This window comes from Corvus moneduloides, chromosome 4 (genome assembly GCF_009650955.1).
Source record: "Corvus moneduloides isolate bCorMon1 chromosome 4, bCorMon1.pri, whole genome shotgun sequence".
Classification (NCBI taxonomy): Eukaryota; Metazoa; Chordata; class Aves; order Passeriformes; family Corvidae; genus Corvus; species Corvus moneduloides.
Window position 1 is genome coordinate 12,864,212 of NC_045479.1, and position 19,331 is coordinate 12,883,542.

General features: G+C 38.6%; 1 protein-coding gene across 7 annotated transcripts in view; it reads left to right on the forward strand.

Moving 5' to 3' along the window:
• Window positions 1-19,331, forward strand: part of PACSIN2 (protein kinase C and casein kinase substrate in neurons 2) — a 53,929-nt gene that overhangs the window by 12,103 nt on the left and 22,495 nt on the right. For 6 of the 7 annotated variants that reach the window (XM_032107809.1, XM_032107812.1, XM_032107815.1 and 3 more), the window contains exon 2: window positions 15,481-15,591. In XM_032107809.1, coding sequence (XP_031963700.1) covers window positions 15,532-15,591 — 60 coding nt within the window. In that variant the 5' untranslated portion in view covers window positions 15,481-15,531. Of the gene's footprint in view, window positions 1-13,069; window positions 13,311-15,480; window positions 15,592-19,331 lie in introns of those variants that run through there. The other variant, XM_032107810.1, reaches the window with a different exon arrangement.

Sequence of the window (19,331 nt, forward strand, 5' to 3'; positions counted from 1 at the left end):
AAGGGGAAAAAGAAATCATCATCTCAGGTGAAAGACAAGTACAAGTAGGGATTTGGCATATATGTGTCAAAATGAAAATGCAACAGCTTCAAGTTTTGTCTAAAGCTAGCCTGCTGAAACTTAAATATTCAAGCAAGAAGTTAGGTTTTTGAAAATTCATTTAGCAATCTGTTACTTGATTTCTTCTGGTTTTGTCTACAATTTAGAACTTCATGCAGAATTACTGGTTATCCGTGTTAAGCTGAATAAGCCTTACAGTAGTGACTTGCCTCCAAATCCTGAAATCATTGAATATATTCTGGAATATTACTGTTGAAATGTCCCAACTAGAGGACTGTAAAATGTGAGTTTATATGTTTTTTAAATTTGGATAAGCTTTCAGTGCCTTTAACTTACAGGCAAAAGTGCTGGCTTTTTACTTGGATGTATTGGATCCCCTGAGCCAGAAGCTTTTTGCGTAGCTAAAAGAACCCTTTCTGTATCATTGTGTCCCGATTACTTTGTATCAGTGACATTAGGAGGACCTTTTTTCAACCTATGTTGGCGCTGCCTTCCATTGACTTTCGCCTTTCCAAACACAAGGAAATGGACAGTGGTGATGCATTTTGATTGTCAATTGGAACCCTGGGGGGTTAGTAAAAGTAATTTCAATGTTAATTTTGCTAGGACTTAGTCACAGCTGTGAGCCAGTACTAAACCTGTTCGAATGGCCTTCTTTATTGCTGAACTATTTTTAGGTTGAAAAGGCTAACTTTAGAAACTTCTTTGGTGAACATTGCAGGGATACAGTTCACATATTCTCATACAAGCATCCAGGGAGAATTTTGAAAAAAACCTTAGGATTCTTCTGATATTACATAACATGCTGCAGTTCTAAATTGTTCCAGTTAGTACCAGGCATCATTATTGAGAGCCTCAGATGGGAGACCAACAGAAGATTTGTGTGGCAGCTACTACATCTTCTTTTACAAAAAGTTCTTGAAACTGAACTGCAGGTGGATGCTAGTTCTAACAAAATGTTGGCTAGACTGGTTTGGTGTCATTAAAATTCTTCAGTTTGTGTATCAATAAGAATAGACAAACAAATATTTCTGAAAGAATAGCTGCCTTCCTTTGAAAGGAGTTTTAGGTACCAGTGGTAGAAATGCAAGTCTGAAGTAGTTTGGATTTAGAGCTTTATCTCATGCCAGTGGATGTTACAATAAAAATATGTTCAAATGATAAGGAACAGATTATACCAGGAGGTACCATGCCCAGGACAAAGACTAATTGTTGAACATGGGTGTACCAAATGAATGTTTTTTCAAGCTTAGTTACTTGAGCACCTGCAATTTATGTCATGCAAAATGGACCATAGCGAAAAACCTGTGTCATTACATGGATTAAGTATAATGTAAACTTTGTGTTGTACCAATACCATGAAATTTTTCTTCAGGTATTAGAATTCTTAGTTAAAGGATTAGTGGATGGCTTTGGCTGCAAGATTCAACTGTGTAGCCTTGTACTTCAGCATAAGAAAAAAAGAAAAGTGGACTATAATTGTGTGTGTGCAGAAGGTAAAGAAGCCAATGAAATGTAACTGGCCATGAGAATGGCACTGTAGTTTTTGTCTTTCAGAAGTTGCATGATGTCTTGTGAATTGGTAGATAATTGATTGTAGAGTCCCCATCACGGAAGACTTTGTGACTGGACAGGGTGCTAGGTAATCTCAGCAAGGCTCCCTTTGCCGTCAAAGACTGGACTAGAGAGGTCAGGCTGTTGCATGGTTCTGTGATCCTTGTAACTCGACAAATACTCAGCTGAAGTATTTCTTATGGGATCTGATTACTGTAGGAAAGTGTGGCTGTTGATCACTCTTTGAAGAGATACTGTGTAATCCAGCCTCATCTGCTCCCAGGACTTGTTTTTAGGATCCTGTGACCCTCACTATAACCCTCATCTTTTCCCAGTTAAAATCTGGCATAAAAAATACAAACAGATCTAACTTTTATCTTCTGTGGAACTGAAAAGTAATGCATTTTTTTTTCCTGATGAAAACAAATTCTGGTAGACTGTCCTCTGTCACAGTTAACTAGATCATCGATTGTCAGACTCAAATGAGCAGAATTTCCAAAGCTAAAGTGTCACTGGTCCATGACAGGATCAGTAAACATTAGCCTTCTTTGGTTTAAAATTGGTGTTTTCAGCTGGAATTACAGCTACAGGCTTTTTAAGATAGTATGACAAAGTAGATAATAAAGTGCCAAGAGTTGGACATTGCATTTTCAGTTTCATAAATAACAAGGTAGAGAATAAGTGTGTGTTGTCTAATGAATCAAGGTTATTCAGCTCTTGAATACTCTATATAGCGCATTCTTTACTAATGCTATTTTTTAGATATGGTAAATTAGAACTGTTTTTTAAGTGTATTATCTGTTTTCATAATTTTGGGTGACTGATGCATCAACTAGATATTTTACATCAGTGAAGCAGCTATTTTATCTTTCAGATGTGGACAGTTGCATAAGTTTTTTCAATATAAACTGAATTTCAAGTTAAACATAAAAGGAAAGAAAGAAACTGCTATAGGAGTATTTGTGTGTGTACCCTTCAGATACTTGTGCCACAGGTTAATAATACTTAATGACAAGAAAATCCATACAGCTGGACTCACCATCTCTTTGTGCTTTTAGTGTTCTCCTTTTAAATTGCACATATGTCTTAAACACGACTTTGCCTGTTCTGAGATAACCTTAGTAAATACTCCAAAGTATATTTAAAAAATATTTTTGAAAATTGTTCTTTCATGTGCTCTGTACCCTTAAGCTTCAGGAGTAAGGACAAAACAACTTTTAAACAGCTGTGGTCTGAGACCTGATGTGATTGTGTGAAGGTTCCTTGTGACCCCGACTCTTCAGCTGTTGAGCTGCCTTTATTAGGAGCAAGTGTTACTGAGCTTGAGGCTGGAGTTGCTGAAGGGATTCTCTTCCTGGGTTAGAGAAACTTCTGGCCTTCTCCAGAAAACTTAAAATGACTGAGGAGTTACCATGGGTACTCTTTATTACTGGAGTTGACATTAGCTTTGTGGGTTCAGGAGACTTTCTAGAGGTGGGCCTAATTTTTCCAATAGTGTTTATATTAAGGCTTTAAGCCTTCAGAACCAGAAGTGAAAAATGTCTGTACTTAAGTTTCACAGGTGTTCTCTCCTGAAATGCTCTTGGCTTGAACTGTGATGTTAAAGAGTGTGATTATGAGAAGTATCGTGTGTTGCTTGTAAAATATTATAAATAATATCTTTTAATGTGCAATTTCTGTCATGTATTTTTCATTGTCTAATGTTTTTTCTGCAGTATTTCTTATATATCTATTTCTATATATCTATTCAAAATCTTATATATCTATTTTATTCCACCATATGATAAAGACAGTTAAATGTGAAATTTATTATTCATTGAGTAAGCACATCACTTGGTTTTCTTATTCTTGGGGAAATAGAAATCTTATTTTCAGTTAAACTTTGAAGTTATTTTTGCATAATTGAAGCTTTCATCATGCAGCTGTTTCAGCTGTTGAACCATTTAATCCTTTTTTTGATTCCTTTGCTGCTCAGCCTCTTAACTCGTGAGCCATATGGAGATACGGCTTTATAATGGCAGTCATATGTAGACAGGTGACTCATTTCAGTAACCACAAACTATTCTAGAGCACTGGCTGAGATGATCCTGAGAGCAGGGACACAGAGCCTTGCCTGCAGTGTCATGGTACAGTTCTGTCTGTGTTCGTTGTCACCCTGCCCTGGCCTTGGACAGGAGAGTGGGGATATCCCAGCTGTCAGCTCAGACAGAAACCTTGGGAGACAAATGTGGGATGGAATCTAATGAGACATTCAAGCTGGACTCAGAAGCACAAGATCACTTGCTAGGTTGTAAAATCCCTTGGAGGTGGTAGTGCTGGTAGTGCTTTTTATAAAATGGCTGAAAATCTCAGTGTGTTAACCATTGCTCTAGGCTGTAACTCTAGTGGCTGGGTTTATATGTTTGTGTGCAAATAGACCATTATATATGTGGTTTATGCACAAAGTACATGTTAGAAATCCAGCTCAAGCTGTTCCTTTTGAGTGTGTGCAAGTTCGATGTTGTAATTCCAGAACGATTTTATTCCATGATACTAACTTTATTCAGATTACTTCATGTTATTATGCATCATGCAAAAATGAATTCTGTTGAATTATATCTTCATTTAAAAGATGATGTTGCATTGAATATAATGGCTCCAGGCTTTCTGGAGTCTAACATAATGCAGTTTTTCAGTTTGATGATCATATGTAGAATGATTTGCAGTAAACTAAATAGCTTAAGAAATTTGATCACTTTATTCTGAAGCTACTTGTGCCTGCTTTTCTCAGCTGTTACAACTATCATACTGCTATTTGGTGAGTGTAGAGGTCACTGACATATGAATTAAGTTAAATTCAAAAAGAAAAAAGGTAAGTTATTGTACCTTTAGCAGGAATTGTTTCTGGGTTTGAGAATGGTGTAACCATTTAAAATGCTGAAGTTACTCAGCAGTATATATGATGAAAAAAGTCAGTTGAGTAATTGATGCTTTTAGTAAGACTTTCTTCCAGTACTGTGATCAGCTTTGGTCCTATTTGATATTAGTCTTGAATTTTCAGCAGTAGGGTTTTTGAGACTCTCCTGTTGAGAGAGCACTAAATTGAGCTTGGTTGGGATTATCTACCTTTCTTTTTTCTGTCTTCTGATTGTTCCCCATGTGCAGGTTACATGCTGCTGTTTCAATGCTCCACAGTGGTGGCACAGCTTTATTAACTGCAAAAGCACAATGGTGATGGTGATGCAAGAACTGTCAGTTAATGGGGCCTCTTGTTCCACTTTCCTTGAACTTCAGTCCAATTTAGGTTGCAGAGTAGATGGCTGACCTACTTGTATTTTGGTCAAGCATTAATTTAAAATGGCATAAAAAGCTTTCCTTTTCCTGAAAAGCAGGAGCAGGGTAGAAAAGACCACTCTTTCTGAGGTTAGTTGGCCAAATTTAAGCATTCATTTCACGTTGTTACGTTTAGGGATTCCACATTTAAGTGATTTGTGTGTTTGAGAGCTGTATAAGGTCATGCAACATGTATCCAGATCGCTGAAAATCATGAGGAAGACTGGCTGCTCTGCTGTGCTTTCTTTTCTAAACCCTTAATAAGATTAGTGAAACCTTTGCAAACCAAAGAAAAGCTTTCACCTCCTCTCTTGCCTAACCTGGATCCCATGTGCCTCTTTTAAAGCAGCACCTTGTTTTGCACACTGAAAACTCTAGGTTTTTCAGTTGCATTAGGATTAAAGTAGGTTTAAGTGTACTGTGTATATTTAAAAAAACCCCAAACAAATCAAAACCAACAACCCCTCCCACTTCTGCCTTTGCTCGTCGAATTACATATACAGGGAAGGCCATAAAGTATGATCTCTGATCCTAATATTTAAGAATGACCTTCCAGGTAGCTTAGACCAATGAGTTTAATACATGGTAAGGAGCCAGTTCATTATATGTATTACAAAAAATAATTACATGTTTTTAGGGAATATTTAATTCTACTAACTTAGAAGCTCATGTTGTCTAGATTACGAAATTGTAAGTAGAGGTATTCTGACCTTGTTGCAGTAATTACCATTTCAGGACCAGAAAATTAAATTGCCTAGAAACATGAGAATTCCTGGCTAAAGTTTAGCTCAGATTCACTGAGCTGAAAATCTGTTTAAATAGAATTCAAGAGTTTCTTTTTTTAGTGACCGTGTTAATGCAACTAAGTATTGAGTAACCTTCTCTCCAACTTTAACACAAGCAAACAATTTAAACTCTCCTAATAGTTCTTCAGAAGCTGCACTCAGTTTGCTTTAAAATCTGAATTAATCTTATTTAATCTTAAATATGAAATACAGTCACGTGCTCTTTTGTACTTTTACAGTATAGCATTGATTTTGAAACACTTGAACAGACCTTTTATTGTTTCTAAATGAATAATTACTTATTTAACTTACTGTAAAGAAAGATAGTTGAAGTTAAATATGCCTCTGGTTGTTTTCTTTCTGCATTTATGAATTGTATTCTGCAGAGGTCTGTACATTTTGTATCAGTTCCAGAAATGAAACTAATGAAATGGGGCATAATCTGATGACTATCACAGCCGAAAATGTTGCTTTTAAGTTGTAAGGCTATCTTCCTTAGCAGTTTTTACATTGATAGTGTTTTCCCCAAATACTGAACTACCCTTTAATGTATTTTGAGGGTTGAGGAATGTTGCATGATGATTTGACCCACTTTTTGTCAGCAGGACTATGACAGTGAGGGGATAATGACTGCAGAAAGAATTGGTAATTACGGAAGCTACTGTTTAGAGCCTTTTCACAGCTTTGATCTAAGCCAAAAATTATGGCAGGGGTCATTTAATTTCTGCTATAGGGTACAAGTCCTGGGGTACAGTTCTTTGCTAGCTTTGGCTGTCCCTTGCGCAAAAGCTATACTAGCAAATAATTTCTGGTGTTATAGGGTACTTGTGTTGAGGAGCTATCCTAGAAAATTGCTGGGTTTGCTTACTAGAGAGTAATCCATTCAGCTCCAAGGAGTTTTGTGTGGAAATGTGATGTCTCTGTGCTGTTTATATCAAGTATAACATGAGCACATTGTGGTCTGTTGTTTTACTGGGTCTGGGGATCTTCTCTTTCACCTTCAGCAATGTCCATCTGAGACAGGGAGGTCTTCTATAGGAAGGTCTGTTATTCTTTGTGCTTTCTCTTTATCCATGGTAAGGAAATCATCACTTCCCCTTTTCCTTTTATTTATATTTCCAAAAAGTGACAGAAAAATTCACTAATATGTGAAGAGTGCACAGATTTTCCTGGGTTCGCCCAGGCAGCTTCCCCTGCCCCAGTCGGCCTTCCTAGTTTTTGCCAAGTATAGTCATCTGTATCCCGCTAAGATAAGCAGAAGGTGGGGTATGCTGACATCTTAATGCACAGATTTAGTTTCTAACAGTGATTTAGGCTTTGGAAACAAGTATGAGTTAAAGACAGGGCTGAATTTGGTTCCAATAAGGTATCTGAATTGGTTCTCTTCTGAAGTAAAGAATAGTAGCTCCTCAGTGCAACTTTCAGATTCAGGAGGACTGCCCTGTTTCACCTTAATTTAAGGGTTTAGATCTGCTTCCATTCAATGCATGTCAGTATTTCATTAATTAATATTACAGCCCTGTATTTCCTGAGGTGGAAAAATACTGCTTTTGACTGTGAAACAGTGAAACAACACATCTGTTTCCTAAGTGACGCATCTGCAAAGTGTGCCTACGTGTTTCACTGAGATATTTAAAAACACTCTCCTCTAATGAAGCCAGTTGTATGATAAAAATACCTTCCCTTAAAATGGGCTATCCATGGTCTTTCCTAAAGGTTATAGTACACCAAATACTCAGCTTTGCAGCTATACAGAACCATATTATGACTGAAAACCCTGTGTTATTTTGAGTGTTGCGGTGTGGAGGGGGGCAAAAAAGACATTGCTTGAGCTACAAGGTTTTCATCAGCCCACAGGAAGTGCTAAAGTACACGCTGATGAGAGAGCTGTGTTTGTGGAAATGGAGATCAGGCAGTGCTGTGCAGGTTCTGTGGTTATCTGTGCAGTTATGCTGCCCAGCTCCAGAGCTGGAAAAAATGCAAGTGAATTAAGGCATGCCTTTTCAGGTGAATAGCTTGTAAACAGAATGGGGAATGACTTTCCAAACTGTCATAGTTGCTTTTTCCTACCAAAATGTACTCTACTGTGTCACAGCTGATACAAAACTATTTTTGGCTGAGTCTGATATTTTGCAATGTTTGTTTGAATGTAAGAGAGTGCATTTATCATGTTTGAACTGACGGTTCTGGGCTCGTACAGCCTGCTGTCCACAGCACACATCGTTTCTAGAATGGTTATTGTACTGCTTTTTATTTATGTCCTTTTGTGGGGTTTCTGTTTTGAAGTAGAGCAGTGTTCTTGCTGGGTGGTCACATAAGTAAGTTTTGATGTCTGAGGCAGTGCTTCTTGTAATGTTCTATTTTGCTGCTTCATTATATGCCATTTTAGAACAGTTGTGTACATGTCACTTGTCTCTGCAACTGCTTTGCCAGTGCAGCTATAAATGCTGTTTCATGGTTTCTTTCCTGGAGAATCCATCAGTATCACTCCTCTGCACTGTCCTTGTTTGTGCACTGTTGTAAAATTCTACTTGAACTAAATATTAAGTGCGTATGCTTTAGATATTTCCCTTGACATTTTACAAAAATTAGTTTTCATTATGAGTGTATATAACAAGCCATCTAATTCCACTAGGTAAAGGGTCAATTATTTATTTTTAAAGTATCTGGAGACTTAAAGATTTCTTGCTAACTAAATGCTTACAAAGTGTAATTTGCTATTTGAAGACGTGTGGTCTTTTGCCCCCTTCATGGTTTTTTTGAAACAAATCTAAAAGGATATTAATCTCAATTTTATTTATTTAGGAAGGATGCCAAGGTATTATGGTTAATTTAATTTTGGGAGACTTTGACAGGGCATATGAATTAGTGTGTGATGTCACAGGCATTACAAAGGTGAACGTTAGAAAAGGGTGAACGTTTGTAATTAAAAAGTTCTTCCTGCGCTTTATCATTTTGATCACTCGATCCAAAACAGTGGAAAACCTCTGATTTGAAAAATCAGAGAGTATTTTTTGATGTTATTTTAACTGACAAATAATCCCGAGTTCTTCAGCTGGTTTTCTGGCAAAATTTACTCAAAGCCAAATTTTATTTCCTTTTTTTTTTCCTGCAGTGAAGAAAATGTTAATGTGGATTTTTCTCTCATACCTCCAGATAAAAAAAAAGTATAGTCTGAAAATGTTAAGGTTTGTTTTAGATATATGCAAGTATTTTAAAGCTCCCCACATCACTCTGTCAACTTTGCATCCTTAGCTGGTAGATCTATGCCATTTAAAGCATGTATTTTGCAGTGTTAATAATTTCTGTGGTCAGTGTCTGTTTAACTTAAAATAGAAACCTCTGCAAAGCCTCTGAAGGCAATTACTAGCTTCCCTGGTTAGAACAAAAATTGCAGAATGAAAGTACTACACCTACACACATTGGCTTGTCAAGCTGAGAATAAAAAATAATTTTTCCCCAAAGTCAGTGTTGTGCTATTTAAGGTATCTATCTCCTGGTTAGTTGGAAAAACACAGAGGAAGGCTGTGCTGGCAGGATGGTTAGGTTGTGAATGTGCAAAAAACCAGCACGTGTAACAGCAACATGTCTAACCAGCATGTCTGGCCACTAATGATGGGGAAGGAGGACAGGAGATAAGAGCTGCCAGCTCCAGGGCTCTGCCAGTCTTCTTTAGAGTGTGAGAGTGAGGTAGTATTTGTACATTGTACAAAATGTGCAGGCTAAGAGTCCTTTTGACTACGTTGGGTCATTGCCTCGTGTTGCAGGTGTGTTACTTCTGCAACACTTCTGTGCTGTGTGTTATTCAAATTGCTTGATCAGTAATTTTAAGTTTCATTTGTTTAATAAAGTAATCAGACTGTTATGACTAAAATGGCTGTTCTTACTCCTTTTATTATGCATTGTGAAATTTATATGCTGTAGGATTGCATCACAGAGTGTTAATGTGCCTGAAGAGTTTAATTTTAGAGACCGTCTCCTCACTAGAGTTGTGTGGGATTTTTTTACATGTGGTAATTATCACAGAAGTTTAATCTCTTTAGCGATCTGATGTGTGCTGAAACTATGGCTTAAGTGTGTGTTCATGACTTGTATATTTAGGGCAGTGAATGAGTGCTACTTTCAGTGGTTTCATACACAGCATTTAGCAAACTTGGGCATGGGTGAATATAATCCAGTACCAAGGAGGTTGTTGTGGACCAAGCAACCTTCAACTCAGGGGTTTCCTTAATTGACAGAAGTGCAAAGAGTCTCTTGTTAGTCAGGGTTATGAATAACTACTATGAACTGATAGCTTTTTGTTACTTAATGTCATTTTATGTTATCTGCTAACTGAAAAATGTCTAGGTGGCAAATAATTCAGGTATCCAAACTAGAAAATCTAGGAATAAACATTGCTCCCAGTCTCAGAGGAGTGTGCCTGGTAGGAAATAAGCTTGCACAGTCTGTAACAGCGTGCATTTCCTAGATTCCTTCCTTTCGTGCTCACGGTTCACCAAATAGGTTGCTGTCAACTTCTTTCCGAAAATCATTTGGTCCATGGCTCTGCCAACTATAACACAGAGGCTGAATTCCCAAAGAAGTAGTGATTCAATTTCCTTTTACGGACTTTTCTCTGGTGTTTGTTGCTGTAGTTGTTTTCTTGATGGAGACTAAGGGATTATCTTAAATCCCTGTGGAAAAGGGTACTATTCTCCCTGTTTTATGGATTGAAGAAGAACTAGGCCCAAGTCATCGATTTGAGACTCTACCTTTAAAAAGCTAAAGCCTAACTTCTGTTAATAAAATGCAGTCATGTCTGCTAATCGCAATTAGAAGACTTCACAGCACTGAGTAGCAGTGATTAATCATGGTTTGATGCATTTCTTCCCTGCACCCAGGGGCTGGAATTTTTTGGTGTCACTTGGATGTGTAAACCAAAGCATACTTTTTTCCTATGTTTACTTTTCATATTAATTTATGGACTTTTTAGTGTCAGTAGTTGTGAATCTTAACAGCTTTTGTTACATGATTTCACAATATTGCTAAAGAAGTTATGTCACTTTCTTCTGTGTAAATAGTAAACAGATTGAACCCTGAAGAAACTGGAAACTCTTATAGAGCAAGCTCTTTGGACAAAATAGAAAAAAAAGTAATATCTAAATTGCTTTATTTAACCAGGGAATATGAGATTGAGCATATTCATGGTGGGTACACTTGGTAGCAAACCACAGTAGTTTGCACTTAAAGCACAGATTGTATTTGTTTCTGTACAATGGAGTCTTGTTTCCTTCCTATTCCGTGTGGAACAAAACCTGAGACTTCAGTGAGTAATGAGGCAAAATACTATAGCTGAAAGTTCTTAGGAGCTGCTAATTGAAGTTGAGTCATGTTCTTATACATAAGTAGTTCACTCCTTAGTCATGAAACTTGGAATCCTGACAGGTTGGATCCATGGTGACAAATCCTGTCATTCAAAAAATAAGTTTAAAAGGTAGTGTGACCAGGTGCTTTTCTCTTCTAGAGGCTGCTAGACTGTCTCAGCTTGCATCTGTAGAGTCCTTGGAGACAATGCATGGCGATGCCATTTGGCTTTCTAAATACGGATTAATTTCTTTCTTCTGTATGTCATCTTGAGGACAGTTAAACACTGGAATAGGCTGAAGAGAGAGGGTGTGCCATCTCCATCCCTGGTGGTTTCAAGATCCATCTGTATAAAAGCCCTGAACAACCTGGGCTGATCATGCTTGGAAGGTTCTGTCACTCTCTGATTGAGATGTTTCTCTGTTGTGGACCAGTTTGTCACCTAGGGCCACAGTTTAGTGATTGCTGTGCTTTAAAGGCCATTGTACACAGGACTGTAATTAGATTTTTTTTTTTAAATGCTGTCTTTTTGAGTATAGTGAAAAATATTTTCAAAATAAACATAACCTTCCTAAAGAGATCAGAATGTTAAAATCTCACTTTCAACAACCTCACCTGTTTCACAGTGAGAGTTCATCGGAGTTAATTGTTATTACAAGCTTGAAGGGGTTTAACTGAAGGATTTCTTTAAAAGCTTTTCCCCATCTTCCTGTTGAAAAATGCCTTAAGAGAAATTTTGGATTTCACTGGAATATTTTAGCTTCTTAATAGTCTGCATTTGTTGCACTGAAAAAAAAATCAAGTATTTCAACATGAACAAAGCAAGGAACTTTGCAAATTGCTTTCAAAGTAGCAACATCAAAACCAACTTCTTGAGAGCAGAGGCAGCATATTGTGTTCAGCTGGTTTTGTGTGTGGTATCTGAAGGTCTGCTTGCTCATTATTAGTTAATATTTCCTAAAATCCTTGTGTGTTAAGCCTCCAGGATGTTTATAGCACTTCTTTTCACACAGTAGGGCACTAGCAGTGAGGAAGAAATTCAAGGTCTTTAGTATAAAGCATGGCTAGAATGTTCCCTGAGAGGAAGCTTTAAAAAAAAAAGCCACATTTATTTATTGGTCCGTTTCCTTGTGTCAAAGATCAATGTATCCTAATTTACAAGAATTGCTTAAAGGCCAGGGCCAAGAAACTGGAGCCTTGTTTGTTTGCATCATTTCCGTAGCTATTACAGTATGTACTGTTCAGTATGGAGTTACTTTCTGCAGTTGGACTTTGTGGTTTATTTTTAGCCTATATAAGCTCTCGTGGCTAAAGTGTGCTTGTGACAAAAGGCAGCAGGGGCTCTGAACTGGTAAGGCTTTCTCTGTGCTGCTTTTTTTGGTGGCCGCAGCACTGTGCTTAGCAGTTGGGAGACAAGAAAAAGGTGCTAAAGAGATGGGCCTGGAGTTGTGGAATGAGAAGAAAAAGAGTGGATGAAGCCAAACTGTTGTGGGAATATAGGAAGTGGGCGTGTGCACTGTGCTTTCCTATGGAGTTACAGGTTCTGCTGCAATCCAGCTGACCAAAGAACCCCCGGCCCTGGGAGACACAGGTGATCATTTGTGGAGAATCTATGCAGAACTCATCTTTCTTGTTGTATCTGTCTAAATTTTCTAGATTTTACATAACAGCTGTAGTTGTTCATATGTTTACAGTGAAATGGAAGACCCTGCAAAACAAAAAAAGAGTGCAATGAACTTTACTTGTGAAACCTCTGCAAATTCACTTGGAGGATGGGAGGACCAAACCCTGACGAAAAATGTGCTAAAGGCCTGGCTGCTGTAATAATTCTATTTTGTGAGGGTAGCATGACTCACACCACTTAATGTTCCTATCTCAGTATACAGTTTATTTTTAAGTAGGGCTGTAAAAAATAGTGTTTTTCTGTACCAGTTGTTGCTATGACTTCACAATATTTCCCTAAATACGCTTGCTCATACTTTCTCACAGCATAGTATTTGGCATATTAAAACCTTAATTCCATCAGTATTTCCTGAGTGCTGATCATTTTCATGCTTCTATGGAAAAAAAGGATAACTCTGTGTATTATGTAGTTCTAGTTGAGGAGGAATAAAAGGGTTTTTTTAAAAACCTAGTCACCACAACCTGTTCCCTCATTTAAGAAAATATTCCTGTGTTTGAGCTTTTTCAGTTTTTCCATTTGACTTTTCAGGGTAAATTTGCAGGAATGATATAGTTTAAGCTCTTTTGTTAAAGGTAAGTGGACACTGTATTATTACTTCAGAACACTTTCATTGTCTTTTCTATCTGTAATCAGAGGGGAAAAATACTGCTTGTGTGGTTTGGGAGAGTGGGGTGGATGACTTGCTGAAACTTCCCTTCAGGTTTATACTTCAGGGTTTCTTTTACCAAGATGCTGAACTCTACAGCTGTCTTCCAGATCTCTTCCAAATGGCAGTGAACACTTTGGTTGAAAGGTCTTGGTGTAGTGGAGAAAAGCTGCCCTAACCCTTCCTGACAACCTTCAGAACCTCATTCATCCCTTGTTCCGTGTGGTGTGCCCGGCTGTTTAATTTTAAACTATTCTTTTGAATTTGTCCAGCTAGTTGCAAGCTTACTGCACTTTGATTTCTTCCTTATGCTGCTTATAGCTGTCTAAAAAAGGGCATGAGAAAATATCAACGCTTACAAATGAGATATTTGCTTACCTTAATGTATTGTAAAAATTGCAAGGGACAAAATTTATCTGGAAAGAACACATTCCAGGTAAAGGTGTGCTTCTAGAGAAACTGACAATTGAATAGTGGTTTAGCTTTTCCCTCTTGGCTCAGTAAAAGCACAGGTGGAAATGCTGGTTTTTTGGTAATTACTAATTAAATAATTTGAAGATTGTTACACTAACAAGTAAAAATAATTTGTCTCTATATGATTTTCCTTTCTAGTTTGCCATTTTGCAGAACCCTTCTTACATTTCGGCTGTCTTTTAAAAATAAAATTCTAACAACTGGTGTTCCTGTTGTGGTTTTGAGTTTCATATTCACCATTAAGGTTATGTAAGCTTTTTGGGAACTGCATTATGTAAATGAATTGGATGAAAAACTGATAAGAAGAAACAGCTTGTCTTCCCAGCCAGAGTAATTTTGTTATGTTTGTGCTGCAACTGTCCAAAGAACTGTTTTGTTTCAGTAGCTGGGTTTTGTTATAAACAAGTGCCTACCCTTATGGCACCATTATTTTCAGTGTATCCCAGAAATGCTAATTTAGTGTTGAATTCTCCTTGCCTGGGAGGCTTTCAATGCCATTTCTCTCAGCAGCTTGTCATAACCACTGGGGCAGCAAGGTCAGGTTTGAAGACGTTTTCTGCCCCCTTTTGAGGGGCCATGGTCCATTAAGGGAAGCAAGATTGCTAGGGCAAAAAAAGAGAGGGAGCTTCAACTTACAGTCTACTGATAAAAGTATTTATCCCACAAAGGGTGGTAAAATCTGTTTACCTGTATGTATCCCTCGTAGTAGTTAGAGATAAACTTGGCAGGAGACATCCAAACAGGAGAACCTGGCGAAGTACCTGTAGAGATCAGACAGGGATTTGTGCATGTGTTTTGGGAGGCAGCTGTTTCCTCTCTCTCCTACCTCTTGGTCTCCAGCCCACAAACTGCATTTGTGGATGCAAGTGCCTGGATTTTTGTCTCAGTTATGTTTTTGATGTTAATCTTACATGTTTGCTTAGGGTAACCCTAAACTTTTTCATAGCTGGTGATTTATAAAGTCATCTGCTTCGATGAGGATAGATTATATTTTTCTTCCTTGCAGCTGGGTCAATAAAAGTGAAAATGCCTGAATTGTTAGAGTAATTACTTACTTCTAATAAAGCACAGAATTCAGAGCTGATGGGAGTTCTGTTTTTTTGTTTTGCTAAAATAGAAAAATGACAAGAAGACATTTATTTTTCTTTAAATCAACAAATTTTGGCCTTAAATATTTCCGGTGGGTTTCATAACACAGATTCCAGTGGAAAAGAAATAGGAGTCAGTGCAGGTGGTTGTTGCAGAAGCAAAGGTCAGTTGATTGTCTCATAGGAATGCTTTGAAAGTGGAGTAGTTAATGAGTAAGCATCTCACTGCTCAATCTTTTCTTTTGGTTGTAATAGGAAATTTTATCATTAAATAAACTCAAGAGTAGTGAAATGTGATATAAGCAGATGCATTGAGTGTTTTCTGGACAACCAAAATCATGATAAGAACCACAAACTTTGTATGGTAGAAGTTTTCTGTTCCAAAATGCCCTGTGTGGTTACTTCTTGTTTTTATTTGGCACCTCTAGATATGAATATTAAATGACGTTGCCTAACATAATTTTTTTCTCATAACTTCATAATTCCACTGCATTAATAATGCTCATAAATGGGTTTTTTTCCCTGTTTTTACAGATTCTGAAGGCGTTTAAGTTCTGAATACTTACAAGCTCATCATACGTAGCAATGTCTGGCTCATATGATGATTCCGTTGGCGTAGAAGTTTCTAGTGATAGCTTCTGGGAGGTAATCCAAATGTTTTATTCAATATTTTGATTTTATTTTTTATTCTCACTGTAGAAAATCTGATTTTTGTGCACTGTAAATTGTGGAAAGAGTTGCAATACAAGACACATTGGTTATTGTGATCTGCAGAAATAGCCTTCGGGGTAGAAATTACCTTTTGGATTTTGACCTAGTTCTGTTGAGGGCTTTAATGGGCACAAACTTGAGGATCATCCATGTGGGTAAGGTATGGAATTCAGAATTGAACCTTTGTCAATTTTTACTGTCAAGGAAGGGCATGTGTGAATAGCTTTTAAAATGATCAGTATTAAATCTAAAGTAACTGTTCCAGGCTACTGTAAGTGTACATAAGTTACAAATGTGTAAGACAGCGTGTGAATGTACTGCCTGTTTCCTGTTTGTATCTGGATATAAATGTAAACTTTTTTGAGAGAAGTTATGCTTATCTCAGTGTAAAAGGGTACATGCAGAAAGACAGTATAAAGTACTTCATAATACCAGTAATTTGTGCTGCCCCAGTCTGACAGAGGCTTTCAGATGCTGTGCTAATTTAAGGTCTAAAGAAAGGAAACTTCAGAAAGCAGAAATACTTTTACAAAACCAGATCTTTTTCTTAGAGCAAAAAGAAAGGTTTGACAGTGTCAACACTGGCACAATTGGAGGTAAGTACACTGTTCAAATTAGCTGTATTCAGTAGGACAAACTTTTGCCATTTGAGAGGGAGCTCTTTGGAGTTTGAACTATAGCAAACATGAAAACAGCTCAGGGGAACCTGTCTGAATATTTCTGTTAGCAGAGACCTGTGTATGACAGCTTGATTTTGGTGACCTGGTACTGTATTTCCTTTTAAATGTAAGCTTTTCTAGACCACTAAACTGTGCTCTTTGTAATGGCAGCATATTACATTTTGATGCAGATCTCCCATGGTTTTTCAATATATTTTCTAAAGGACCTAATGCCAATGAGGTTCTTGTTGAGTAGACAGGTACCGTTTTTTGAGGAGACATATTAACTATTATGTTAAATATATCTGTCTTATTTATAAAGAAGTTCTTTTAAAATCACTGTATTCTAAGCCTTGACCCCTTTTGTTGTAGGGGTACTCTGCAGGATGACTGCAGAGAGGCTGTGGGACCTCTACTCACAGAGCTGGCTGTGATCCTGAGCAATCTGAGCTGTCACACCTGCTCTGAGTTGGATTACCTGATCTCCAGAGGGTCCTTCCAACCTCAATTTTACTGTATGATTTGTTTTATGCTGAGGCAACTTCCTGAGCAGGCTTCCTTGCTAGGAGTGTTTCAAAATAAAATGAGGCAAGTCAGGAAAAAAAGAATTCTGGACCAAAGGGGATATTTTGATGTGTGTTGGGCATCATATACTTGGCAGCAGAATGTGATTTCTGGCTGGCTGTTCCGTACCAAGCTGTTGTCTTCCATCAAGTAATCATGTCTGGAAGCATAAAAGCTGAGTGAATAAGAATGAAAATTCTGTAAACTAGGATGATTATGTTTGGACAAATTTGAACTCAAAGAATTAAATCCAATAAAGGATGATCAGAAATGACAATTACCTTAAATGAGGGCCTTCACGAAGATTTGCTTAAATGTATTTGATGCTTATTATAGGTGGCTTATTTGTGTTTGTGCTTTTGGTGATTTATTTTACATCATTTTGTAAACACTACTACTTAAGTCTGTTTCTTTGGACTTTTCTGTGTATTCTTTCCAAAAGGGCAGGACTGCAGTCTGTTTCATAAGCAATGTGAGTAGGCTAATGTATAATGCATGAGCATACCTTTCTTTATCCTTGGATAAGGAAATGTTAGACTTCTGTATAGCAATCAGTTGGTTTCCATATAGGGTTTTCTATGCTTTCTCTTTTTTGATTTATAACCACAAAGGTTGTTCTTTGCCGTTGAAGTGCTACTTGGAAAGTCATGGCAATCAGGTGAAATTCCAGGTGACAGGAAAGAAATGTTGTACCTGTCTTTAGAAGGGGTGGGAGGAAGGACCCTGGGAACTACAGACCTGTCAAACTCACCTGCGTGCCTGGGAAGATCATGGGACAGACCCTCTCAGAAGCTCTGATAAGGCACAGGGACGACAGGAAGGTTATTTGAGACAACCAAGGGCAAATCTTGTGTGACCAACCTTGTGGCCTTTTCCAGTGGAGTGGCTCCATCAGTGGACAAGAGAAGGGGTACAGGTGTCATTTATGTGGATTGCTGTAAAGCCTTTGACTCCCACAACATCCTTCTCTCCAAATTGAAGAGACATGGATTCCATGGGTGGATTGCTGGATGGAAAAGGAATTACTTGGGTGGTTGTATCCAGAGGGAAGCAATCAGTGGCTCAGAATCCCAGTGGAGATCAGTTACAAGTGCTGTCTCTCAGGTGACCATACTGGGACCGGTGTTACTTAATATCATCATCAATGGCATATTGGGATTGAGGGCACCCTCAGCAGGTCTGCAGATGACACCAGGCTGAGGGTGCAGTGACAATCCAGAGGGACCTGGACAAGCTCGGGCAGTGGCCCATGGGAATCTCATAAGGTTTAACAAGACCAAGTGCTGGTGCTGCACCTGGGTCGGGGGAACCCCTGGGTTCAATCCAGGTGGGGATGAGCAGATGGAGCAGCCCTGGCAGGAGGACTTGGGGGTGCTGTGGGTGAGAGCTCAACATACCCCAACCCAGAACCCCCCTGAGCTGGGCTGAGCCCCAGCGTGGGCAGCAGGGGAGGGGGGATTCTGCCCCTCTGCCCCGCTCTGCTGAGACCCCCCTGCAGGGCTGCATCCAGCCCTGGGATCCCAGCACAGGAAGGACAGGGAGCTGCTGGAGCCAGTCCAGAGCAGGGACACCAAGGGGAGCAGAGGGATGGAGCAGCTCTGCTGGGAGGAAAGGCTGAGGGAACTGGGATTGTTCAGCCTGGAGAAGGGAAGGCTTTGGGGTGACCTCACTGTGGCCTTGCAGTGCCTGAAGGGAGCCCACAGGAAAGATGGAGAGAGACTCTTGGCAAGGGCCTGGAGTGACAGGACAAGGGGCAATGGCTTCACACTGACAGAGGGTGGGTTTAGATGGGATATGAGGAAGACATTTTTCCCTGTGAGGGTGGGGAGGCCCTGGCACAGGTTGCCCAGAGAAGCTGTGGCTGCCCCAGCCTTGGAGGTGTCCAAGGCCAGGTTGGATGGGGCTCTGAGCAAGCTGGGATAGTGGAAGGTGTCCCTGCCCATGGCAGGAGGATGGAACAAGATGATCTTTAAGATCCCTTCCAACCCAAACCATTCCATGATACATCTGGTTTGGAGTCATCTTTCCAAAGTAAATTTGACTGATATTTAGTCTAAAGCCCATCCTTTTTTATATGTTCTAAATTGGTTGTTTTATTTCTGAAGATTGTGACTTTGAATTTTGGTCTTAGTCTTTCTCGATAGGGTTAAACAGCTTTGATCGATGTGTTCTGTTTGATTCCATTAAAAAAGATGTGGTGCATTTGGTATGCAAGCTAAGTGCTTCATGCCTCAGGTCACAGAAGTAAAGAACTCTTAAATCAATTTGGAAGTTTTGTTACTACAGATTCTCTCATTTACATTCTTGTTAGAGGTTTCTCAAGATTTTTGACACAGTAAGATTTTTTTCTTTGTTTTTGAAGTCAGCTTGCAGTTTGTTAAAAGGTACTTTGCTATGTTTTACTGCCACAGCTGAAAGCAGTGAATGTATTTAAACTGGGCTGTGGCACAG